The sequence below is a fragment of the Lytechinus variegatus genome, chromosome 5, assembly GCF_018143015.1.
Source record: "Lytechinus variegatus isolate NC3 chromosome 5, Lvar_3.0, whole genome shotgun sequence".
Classification (NCBI taxonomy): Eukaryota; Metazoa; Echinodermata; class Echinoidea; order Temnopleuroida; family Toxopneustidae; genus Lytechinus; species Lytechinus variegatus.
This window is the reverse complement of record NC_054744.1, coordinates 22,363,112-22,375,457: the sequence shown is the minus strand read 5'-3', so window position 1 is coordinate 22,375,457 and position 12,346 is coordinate 22,363,112. Positions and strand designations below refer to the sequence as shown.

At 34.2% G+C, this 12,346-nt stretch overlaps 1 protein-coding gene across 1 annotated transcript in view; it reads left to right on the top strand.

Annotated features, from left to right (window-relative positions):
* Nucleotides 1-9,015, top strand: part of LOC121415740 (solute carrier family 12 member 3-like) — a 50,797-nt gene extending 41,782 nt beyond the window's left edge. The window contains exons 18-25 of the mRNA XM_041609066.1: nt 628-734; nt 1,257-1,381; nt 1,921-2,232; nt 2,960-3,071; nt 3,725-3,811; nt 4,620-4,731; nt 5,489-5,556; nt 7,796-9,015. Of these exons, the coding sequence (XP_041465000.1) occupies nt 628-734; nt 1,257-1,381; nt 1,921-2,232; nt 2,960-3,071; nt 3,725-3,811; nt 4,620-4,731; nt 5,489-5,556; nt 7,796-7,931 (1,059 nt within the window). The 3' untranslated portion in view covers nt 7,932-9,015. The remainder of the gene's footprint in view (nt 1-627; nt 735-1,256; nt 1,382-1,920; nt 2,233-2,959; nt 3,072-3,724; nt 3,812-4,619; nt 4,732-5,488; nt 5,557-7,795) is intronic.
* Nucleotides 9,016-12,346: the final 3,331 nt, after the last annotated feature.

Genomic DNA, 12,346 nt, shown 5'->3' with positions numbered 1-12,346 from the left:
AATTTTAGAAACCACTTGAGGTAATCGTTAATGCCTCTAATGAGTGTACTTTCCACTTTATCAAGGATTTTCTCCCCAGTTTGTTTTATAAGAAATTAATCTTGTACTAGAGCATGAAATTAGTTGAGCACTGATGAAGGAGCAACAGCTTGATCTAAAGAAAGGGGTAATAATAGTGGTACATTGTATCTTCAGATAAAGCACTGTATAAATCCAGCTATTATTATAATTCAGTTAGACTACTGTTATTGCCCTATTGAGCGGTGGATGAAATGACTCTGCTGGACTGGTAATGAAATATATCATAATAAGGGCTCAGAGTTGAAAGTTTCTTCTTCCAATCTCGTGTTCTTTCCTCTTGTCTTGTATCCATTTACATATTCATATGGTTTTTTTTTCATGTCAGCTAATGTTATAAGCTACTGAAATCATTGTTTGATTAGATGAGAGCAAATTCATCTCAACATGTCATAATTGAGATAAAACATCTGTTCTTTCTACAAGATCTCTTTTTTGTGGACGATTTAGTGATTTTGCTTTTTTAGATGCACCCCAGCTCCATTATCATGTCACTTTTTAAAAACGATTTCCACTGTAACCTATTTCATCCGATAACATTTCTCGTAGCTTGGAGGATTAGGTAAAATCCGTCCCAACACAATGTTTATGGGATTCAAGAGAAACTGGAGTGCCTGTAAGCCTCAAGACCTCTTGGATTATGTCGGCATCATACAGTAAGTTTCTAAAAAGTTGTTTGTCTGCAAACCAAAATAAATCTGATTAGTTATTGCTTTGTTGATGTTTAATTAGTTTTGCCTCTTTGCTTTCTATGTATTAACCCAAAAATGGATGGATAATCATAATGACAATAATTGACACCATTTGTATCATCTCATTTACATATATAAGTTTAAAAAAAATACATTTTTAAACTTTTAATATGTCATATACATACTTAATAATGACAAACAATTAGTATTCATACGTTAATGTGAGTTGTGGATGTCATATTATTTTGGATATGATATTTCTACTTTTTCTTTAAATTTAAGATACTCTTAAATTATTTGTGAAACATCTTTATGTATACATTTTTTGCATGCAATTGTATGATCTTGAAAAAATATTTGTGCATGATTTTTTTTGCAAACAATTCATTTGTATAATGTTGTACAAATGTACATTTACATGATTGTTTTGTATATGGGATTTATGATTTTGTTGTTTAATGTACATTGACTCTTTTTATATTTCAGTGATGCCTTTGATCTCCAGCTAGGTGTATGTATTCTCAGGTTACGAGAGGGTTCTGATGTATCAGCTGCTCTTGACTTTGAGAAGGAGGAAGCTAATACACAGAAAGAAGATATTCCACAAGAAGGTAGTCTTTTCTTCTATCCGGGTTGGAGGGGTTTCGGGAATATCTTATATTCCCTGCAAATTTTTAGTTTGTGTTTTTTTTTCCTAATTGTATAAGTCAGAATTTTTCTGAAGTTATTTTTCTCTCATTCTCAAATTGTCTCCTAGTCCTTTATTTATTTATTTTTTGCTTTTAGTATTTTATGATGTTACTATTTTTATTATTTTCTTCCTCCACTTTTTGTTGTACTTTGATAATCTATTTTGAGCTCTTGTATATCTATTATTATTTCTTTGTTTTGTTTACTCCTGATATTAATCTTCTCAAAAATATGATATTTGTAATATTTGACATATTCTGGTAATATGGTAAAGCTTTTGACTTTTTGCAGCTACATTAGGAATCAATATTAGCTGACTTTAACAGGTTATTTGGCATCCCTGACATATATCCACATCGATATACAGCACATCTGTGTTATTTTCAAATTTGTGTTAAAATTTAAATCAAGCATTAATGAGGTTGCAATCACAGTGCTGCTTCATTCCATCCCATCACAGATGAGAAAGCAACTAACAGCGTCACTACACCAACCATCACCATCACCCAGGACAACACTGTGAAGGAGAATCAAGACCAAGCGGAAGCAGATGAAGAAGAAGAAGAAGAGAAGGAGAAAGAGAATGCGAAGGAATCCACAGCATTGGTTGAGAACTCCGAGAATGATGTGAACCATCAATCACGGCCTCTGTTGACGAGCGAGAAGCTGGTCCGCAACATGCCGATTGGCTCGGTCATCAAGACCACACAGAAGTTCCAGGGCAAGCAACCCAAGGGTACCATCGACGTCTGGTGGCTTTTTGACGATGGTGGTAAGTACATTATTCATCACATTCTTCATAATAAATAACATTAAGAAACCATATCCTACCGTCTAACCTAACTTAAATAGATATTCTGACATGTATTTGACACATTTTGGTTTTGTTTTCGCCAGACCTCAATCAATCTATCACATTTTTCATTTGTGTGCTATTTCAAAAGGAGACCCTTTCAACATTAGGCTGGAATTTACAAAGGATTTACGTGGGAAATAAAAGTGTATATGAGTACACTAAATACAGACTTGACTTTTAAATTTGGTTTATAAGCTTAGGATGGGTCATTTTGCAAAAAAAAAAAAATGATGACAGATCATCCTTGTAGATATTTTTGCTTTTTTATAGTGGAAAATATGTTTTTGAAACTTTCTAAGATCTCAAATCTGAAACTTATGATAATGAGCTTACTACATGTAGTAGGAAGTCTGCATGCCTACCTCATTTTCAATATCTAATTTGCCAAGCAGACATCATGGGGCAAGACCATAAAATCATCAATCATTTTCTACGTCCAAACTCCAGTTTTCTTTATTCCTACTGAACTTCATGAACTGTTAAAGCCATGTTAATCTGGGAGCATTGTAAATTTTCATAAGGGCTTAGCCTATTAAAGAAATGGTTCATGACATGTGCAACATATATGGGGACAGAAGTCAATATTTCTTAGAGTCGCCCTATGATATACAGTATATCCATCATTCTTGTTTCTCTGTGCTAGGTCTGACCCTTCTCATTCCCCATCTACTCACTCAGAAGACAAACTGGCAAAAGTGTAAGCTGAGGGTCTTTGCCAGTGGAAAGAAGGAAAGGGTTGATGATGAGAAAAGAAAGTGAGTTTTCGTTTTAATTTGGAATTATCAATAACAGTGTACCCTCCCCCCTAAAAAAGAACATTTGTACACCATAACTTACCTTAAGACACATCTTTTTAATGCTTCCACTCTTTGTCAGTTCCTTAATTTATCATTGTATTTGTACTTTAATCTCTCCTTTCATCCTTTCACTTGGGAAATTTAGATTTCTCGCATTACAAACCCCATCTACTATTATTATTATAATGTTTTCATGAAATCATAAATTTAATATGATTTAAAGTGGCAGTTTGGAATGCCCATGTTTTGATTTTCTTTGAATAAGGTTCCCTCAACTGTTTTAGAAAATACAATTGGTCAATTGAGTCTGTAGTGGAAATAATCTCGACACCTTTGCACATAAAAAGCAGTTTATCGAATTTTGATATTTCTGCTAGTTCAATCAGGTTTTGTGCGTGAGATATTTTTTTTATTACACTCTAAATTTCTTGATGTACTACAAGTTTTGATTAAAAGAATCATTTTTTGCTTCATTTGTGGCAATACAAATAGAGTGTGCAGCAGTTGAACGAAAAATGGTTTCTTGGCTTCACGCATCCCATAATGGAACATGCCTCATCAAAAAGTGATAGGTTAATTAATGGTACATTTCTTTGTTATTTATTTTGCAGTATGGCAAACATGCTGAGCAAGTTCCGTATCCCCCACGACAGCGTCAACATCATTCCAAACATTGGCAAGAAGCCGTCCACTGCAAGGTGGGTGTTTGCTCAACTTGGTCTATGACTCGTTCTTGAGTCATGATGGTGAATTCCATGAAACAATGTTTTGTGTTTAGTTTATCCAACTTTCATTTTCTCCATTTTTACTTCACCTCAGCTGCTCAAATACTGATAATTTTTAGAAAGAATGTTAACTTTTTATGATGTGAATTATAATAATATCAGACAAAGCATTTTAAGAAAATCACAGACAGATGTATTGGTGTATTGGTCTGATGTATTGGTCTTGAGATGTTCAGAGGTTAGTTATAGGGTAGTCATAGTGAGATTAATCTTTATATACCATACACACATTGGTACTGACTCCTGACTTGGAGTCATACTTCGATCTTTGTGAAACATTTTCTTGTGCTCCACCAGGCAGGCAAAAGATTGAAAGTAGTTAAGGTACGATGTTAGCACCTTCTATATTTTGAAAATGAAATTTGTCTGTTATGTTGAGTACTGGTTAAGATCAATGTACACTTTGCCCTTTGGCATGAAATATGCCCTAAACATTTTGAATGACTGATTTTCGTTTTACTCTGAAGTGTCTTTTAAGGTTCCAATCGGTAATTACGATGCTGCAAACACAGCTTGCCAAACTGAACAAGTCAGTTATTATGCTATTTACCTTGCATATTGACACAAAATTATTTTTCATGATTTAAATGGATTTGTTTTAAACAAATCAAATTAATGTATGTAACTTACTTTTCATATTGAAATACAATAATGGTTAAATGGATTAATTTGTATTCAGTGCAAATTTTGAAAGTGGTAAGTTTGATTTTTTGTGTTGCAGTGTTGAAAAGTTTAACGAGATCATCCAGCCGTGGTTACTGAAGGATGGTGAAGATCCTAAGATGTATCCATGGAAGATCTCAGAAGAAGATGTAGAATCACTCAAAGAGAAGGTGAGATGAGATGCCAAGATAAGGTTCTAAACATAGTGATATTAAGGGGAGGGGGCAGGAGGAGGATTGTGGTATTGGTGGTGGTGTTGGTGGTTGTGGTGATGATGTTGACGACGACGATGATGATGACAATGATGACGACATCGGTAACGGTCCCGAAATGGTGGGGATTTTAGTGCTAATGAAGCTATTGGTGACTATGAGGATGATGATGAGGATGATGACGATGACAATATTGGTAACGGTCCCGAGATGGTGGGGATTTTAGTGCTAATGAAGCTATTGGTGACTATGAGGATGATGACAATGACAAAATTGGTAACGGTCCCGATATTGTGGGGATTTTAGTGCTAATGAAGCTATTGGTGACTATGAGGATGATGATCGCGATGACATTGGTAACAGTCCCGAGATGGTGGGGATTTTAGTGCTAATGAAGCTATTGGTGACTATGAGGATGATGACGCCGTTGGTAACGGTCCAAAGATGGTGGGGATTTTAGTGCTAATGAAGCTTATGGTGACTATGAGGGTGATGATGGTGATGATTTGGGTAATAATGGTGGTCCAGGTGATGATGATGAGGATAAGATGACGATGATGAAAATGGTGATGAGGAGGAGGACAGCGATCGCAATGATGATGTTAATGATCAAGCTTTTATGAGGATATGTTTCTCTAAAAATTTGTCAAAACTTTGTTCGTTAAAAATTGCTCATACCCTTTCTTCTGTTCCCTTTTTCTAAACCCATTTTCAGACAATGAGACAAATCCGACTTAGGGAACTTCTTCAAGAGCACTCAAAAGATGCCAACCTCATTGTCATGTAAGTGTAGCCATGATTCTGCCGAGTGCTTTTGCATGCGCCGAAAGACATAAAATTTGAGAGGGTAATTTGTGATATTGTCATATCACACTCCATCTTATGCCTGTTTGGTCTCTTCCAACATGGTCTAATTCCACTTTTCATCTCATATCCTATCGATCTGATTGCCTTTCTTCTCATTTACAGCTTTCTTTTTTACTTGTGATAGTCTGTCTATGGCTCCTTTCATTTAACAGTCTCTTGTTTTAACACCAATTTATCTGTTTCTGATATGACCTGCCAGTAAAAAAAAATTGAGTAAAAACTGAGAAAAAGTGTCTCCCAGACTCAAATCAATTTGACAGTCAGTGTGTTGTAATGCTAGTCCACTTGTGAAGATACTGATTCTAAATATCTACCCCAAGTTGTTTTTCTAGATCCTATGAGGGGCTTTCACATCTTGTCATCGATACACTGATGCATACAGTTCTTTATATTAACTCCAATTCAATTCTTCATATTCGATAATTGATCATGATAATTTGTAGATTAACATCTTATCCAAGGCTCGACATTAGCGGTGGCCCGGGGCCACCAAAAATTCATCTCGGGCAACCATTATTGAAAAAAATTTAAGTTTTGGTGGCCCGATTCGGGCAACCAATAATTTTCAAAGTAGCGCAATTTTTCTCCCGATTGTGCATGCATTTATCAACTTTCTACAGTTCAAATTGCAAGTCAATTCATCATGCGCCTTTTTTGTTAATCTACACACAAATACACACACACAAAGATTGCACAGTCATGACAGTATGTAGGCCTAACGCTAGCATACAGTAACTATTATTCAGCCGGCCGCGCCGGCTGTCTGACTCAGTTTGCATGCATGATACCACTGCAGCTAGTTGTGCGCTAGCAGACTATTCAGACTCAGGGAGCTGCGATACGAAATGTTACTGCTAAGAAATCTTCCCCAGAACTTTGAAAATCTACGTCAAAGTCACATTTTACACCAATGAAATGCCCTTCTACAGTCCATATTACTGAAACCTGATTACTTGCAAGCATTAAAAGGAGGAATTATGACCTCTCTTTTGACTCAAAAAGACCGATTTCCAAATGCATTAAGACACATAAAACACATAGGTGAGTACATCACAGTCCCACAAGTGCATGTATGTATGTTGATATTTAGTTTATTTCGAAGCTGTGTTTCTTCTAGCCAAAAATGAATAGACAGCTTCTTTCTTTCTTGTTTATAAATGACTTCTTAAACCACTCTTAAGGAAGTAAATACCTTGGGAAGGCATTTCATTGATATGAAATCATTTTATCAAATATTGGGAAGGAATTTTCTCACTGTTTTTTCCAGATAACTTTTGTTGTTTTCTGATTTTTTTTACAGAGATTAAACCATTTATACCTCTTCCCATTGAATATTCCTGATTAAAGAACATGTTTCTACTGAATAATAATAATAATTTTCCCCATTTTTTGATAATTTCCTCATTCATTTTTCTTACATTTTCTTTTGTTTTTTTCTCAATTTTTTTTCCTGTTCTTTGTTTTTTCTTTCTTCATTTTTTCTTTTGTTTTATTTCACTTATTCATTTTTACAATTTTGTTTTCTTTTTTTGATATGCTATTCTGAAAATTGTTTTTGTTTATTTCCCCCTTTTACACATTGTTCTAATTCTGAAGCATATTTTCTGTGATTTTCTCCTGCTATAATACATGTATGCTGGAAAAGAGAAAATAAACTAGATTTGGTGCCTGCATAATCTAGGTTTTACGATCAAAAAGGAAGAAAGGAAAAATCATAGTTTTGTTAATCTATCTGAGTTTGCTATATGCACTATTTATTTACTTTACCATTATGAGTTTGTGTCTATATGAAGATTAAAAGTCCACACAACCTGGGAACAATACAATTCTTTTATTCTCATTCAATCATTTCATATTTACAATGATAGAACAATTTATATATTACCACAAAATAAGCAACGTAAAATAACAACAAGCACGATTTACATACAAGATGTACAAAGAATAGTGGTACGTGGTAGTGACTGCAGAATATTTCAGTTTGTTTTATTCATTTTTAATTACTGTTTTTCTTTATATTTTTCGGGCCACTAAACTTTACTAATGGGCCACCAAAAAAAATTATTTGAAGGTTTTGGTGGCCCAAATGGGCCACCACCAAAAAAAGTTAATGTGGAGCCTTGTCTTATCAATATTCTACTCTTATATTGATTAGGTCACTACCAATGCCTAGGAAGAATCTGTGTCCACCCATCATGTACATGTGCTGGTTAGAAGTGCTTTCTGGTGACCTCCCTCCAATCATGCTAATGAGAGGCAACCAGACCAGTGTTCTCACCTACTACTCATAGTATATGCTTTAACGGAACGTCCATCTTAGACAGACTGAACACACCCTGTGTATAATACATCAGGCTCATGAGGGCCATCCTGACTAGCGTTCTCAACTCCGACTCCGAGTATACGATAATTGGAAGGTTCATTTGAAGCCCCAGTCACATGTAAAGATGGATCCTCAGGGATCTACACCGCAACGGACCTAGAATGGTCCGAATAGTTTGAGTGTTGATGACTGTATTTTGACACTGCATCTACACGAACCATGCATGCAGAGAACGGCGTCTACACAGACCATCAGGGTGTCAGCATGGACCTACAGGACAGCTACACAGACCAAAACGGCAGCTACATGGACCATTAGGGCAGCTTTTTGGACCAACACAGCAGCTACACTGACCAATGCGGCAGCTACACGGACCATCAAGAACTGTTCTGCCAAGACAGCAGTCCACGGATGACATCAGATTTTTTTTTTCCTCCCAAAATTTACTGTATTGGCCTCCTGAACCTTTCAAGGACCTCCAAATATGTCCAACGTGTCTGCATGGATCTCTCCCCTGGATCTGATCTATAATGTGGCTGGCAGGGGTGAAGGAAAACTGAACACACAATAGTAAACACTCATCCAAAAACAGTCTGAACACATCCTCGTGCATCATGTAATGTTTGTGGAAAGCAATGATTGTGTATTCAACTTCTACATGTACATTGGTTTTCCTCAGACATACAAGAACCATCCTTGACCGACTGAACATCTCCAATGTACCGGTAATACATAATAATGATAATAATTGTGATATCTTATTGAGTGCACACACCATCCAGAAACACTCATGACATATTTGTCATGCCTGGCAACTGTTTTGTATTCATCTGAAATTTGTCATGTAAGCTTCAATGGAGTGTTGCAGAGGCAAACATTTTAGTTTACCATTAACTATTGAAATTACTTTCTTGGTTTTCACATTAACACAACTCTATCAAACCAGAATGCACGTGAAAGCAAACTATGCTGCTCAACATCTATTGTTATATCATGTTTTAAGTGTGCAGTTGAATGCAAATTTAAAGAGTATCAAAATTCGAATACATAAAGCAGCTTTTAACCAATGTGGTTTTAGAAAAAATGTAATCACCAGATAAATCTTGTTACTTTGAAACACAATATTTATTCTGTATTACTATCATGTCAGGCAATTAAGTGTATCAAATCACAGGAAATATATTAGGTATACTATTTAATATATGCTGGGTCATAATACCTTTATTTGTTTGGGCATGTGGAGTAATTCATAATAAATATGGGTTTCTGGGGAGTGTTCCATCAACACTTTCGTCCGACAAGTTGTCAGATTTGACAACTTTCCTTGATTTTGATTGACTGAGAAGCATTGTTACTATGGTAACTGTTGAATAAAATGGGACTTGTCGGATATCACTTCTGACAAGTCCTTTCATGAAATGCTCCCCAGATTGTTTTGTTTTAATTAGTGTCCAACATGCATTGTTTATTGTTTTAAATATTTCTTAATGACAAAGAGTCTATATGCATATTTCTATATAGTCATATTATTATTGTATCTGTCACCCTAACCCTACTTTGTATTTCCAGTATGTTTAAATACTTGTGAAAATATTTAGATTTAAAATGCAATATTGTTTTTTGTTGTTTATTAACATAATTACATGTATTGTGTTAGTCATTCAATTAAAAGAGTATTACAATATGTAAGTTATATTGTACATACAGCTACTTTTTTCATATTCCGATTGCAGAAGAGATAATCATGATAGTAGTTTAACAACCATTTCTTTTTTTAAAGAACATGTAATAGAAAGATGATATAGAAACAATTAAGATCTAAGTAAGTTTACACATATAGGCAACTATTGTCTTGTGCATGTTTGTCCTTATGGTGTCATGCATTTCCATAATAACCTTTCATGGTTTTTGAAAGTATATCCCTAAATTGTAGAATTGACAGTGTGTTATTAATGTATCTTGTAAAAGTCAAACATAAATTGCAAAGTTATAAAGCATTGTACCATTTATGCTTTTGTTGATATGGAAATTTCATGTCAGATTGTGTTCGTATTGTTTTTAATAAATGAATCTGGAATAATAGTTGTTCATTGCTCCTTCAACTATTGTGTTTTTATAGTTGATGAACAAGATGTGTGTTAATTCACTTTAATTATTCCATTGTATAGAATCATCATTCCTGATAGACCAAAATCCTGTTGAGGGAATATGTGATGATCATGAAAATAAGTGGATGTGTGTTGAATTTTTTTAGATTTTTATAGAAATTATATATTTTCAAATGTATAGTCCTACTTTCTTATGTATAGTCCTACTTTCTTATGAATAGTCAAATGATCACAAATATATAACTGCCACTTTTCTTTTAATGCTTGTGCCTGTCTGTAGATTAAAGTAGTTTATATGAAGCAAAATTTCAATGAATAATGATCATGCCTTTTTGTAACTGAAACTTATAAGAACAATCAACTCTAATGTTATAGTAAGATTAGAAATCATTTACAGGTAATGTTAATTGTTTTAGGAAAAAATGGAAGGAGAGGTGAGATTGAAAACAGAAAAATGATTAAAAGATGGGAGACTGCTTTTGAATAAAGGTAACGCTTTCTATTTCAACAAAGACATACAGAGCAGAACATCATTTCTCATCATATTTCATGTAAAATGCGAGAATAGTTGTACAGTTGCTTCGAGATCTGGTAAAACTGGATTCATATAGGATGACTCAAAATATAAGGCTTTTATCGTTTTAGGGATAATAAAGAGCAACATTTTATTGCCTGCCATCTCTCCTGTGCCACATTAAGTTGTAGGGTGCAACGTTAACAGGGTTTTGCATGGACTATGGTAATTTAACTCATAATAATTCTTGATAGATTGATTGTAAACGAAAGCTTCGTGTGTAGAAGGAACAATGTGATGCACACAACACTGTTGTGTATGTGTGTGAGAACAATAGACTTAATACACCCTATGTGTATCGTGAATAAAATATGATTTCAGTCAAAGTTGGCAGCCTTCTAGTCGAACAAAGCGGGCAAAGGGTTTGTTGTGGGTTGTTCCTTAAATTCAGTCACTTTATGGCAAAGCCTACTTTGCTGGCATTATGTTTTCAACACATATTTTTACATTTAAAGCCTGTCTAAAGCTCTTTGGAATTATACAAGAATATGGAGGCAATAAAATGTAGTTAATTCTTAAAGAGCACGGCTTGTGTAAATTATTGCAAATCCTGTGATATACTTACACTGTAGTACATGTCGGTACTTGAAAAATAAGAAAAAACTATACATAGCAAAATAAAATTTTGGTAAATTTAAAATGATCTGTACTCTGTTTAGAATTGGAAAGAGGTTTAAAAGTTGTAGAGGCTGTGTTTAAAGCAGTTCTTCGATACAGATGTGATATAGTAGTCTGAACAGAACCGTGCACTATCAAGATTGAAATTTATTTATTCTGTGTATCAACAAAATTTGTTTACAAAGAAATATTTAGCTTTAATTGGTTGTTTTCAAGAGTGATACAGACATTTTGTTTGAGTTTAGATATAATTTATCAAAGTATCTCTCTCTCTTTCAGTGATTGGTCATTAATCTGTATTCATTGGATATATATGAATAAATATTGTGAAGAAATTATCTATCTCAATACTAAATGAGTATTAATGGTTTACAATTGCACTAATTTAATTGATTGAAAATTATTAGGAGACATGTTACAGTGATTGTTACCTTAAGATTACATTTAGTAATTCATGTTGATGATGAATGTATACAAATCAAAATGAAGTTGGTGGCTTTTTAAACTTGTTTGTATATAGGCCTATAAGTAACCAGGTTTACCGTACATGTAGGTAATGTTAAGGAATAAATCATTATTTATGGAGTAAATTTTGAATCGGTGTGCACTGGTTTCAATTACCAAAGTTTTACGTTTTTCTGTTGTTTTGATATGTTGAGTTTAATAATTATCTGTTATTAGGTTGAGGTATCTTATATTATACATGTAAGCACCTCAAGTTGACATGTGTGTGGTTTTAAAGTTTAAATATGCTTATAATCCTATAACTGTACAATATGCACATTTATTTCATTCTGTCATTATCACACTGATCTCCAAACTATCTACAAATCATTTGCACTATTTTGGGGGGTCAGTTGCCTGTGTGCTTTTAAAGGATAAGTCCACCCCTTCTAAAAAATAAAAAAAAGCGTAACACTGAAAATTTCAACAAAATCGAAGGAAGTTATGACACTTTAAAGCTTTGCTTACTTTCACAAGCCGGTTATCCTTGTTAGTATGCAAATGAGGGGACTGATGGCATCACCCACTCACTATTTCTTTTGTATTTCATTGTATGAAATATGAAATATTCTAATTTTC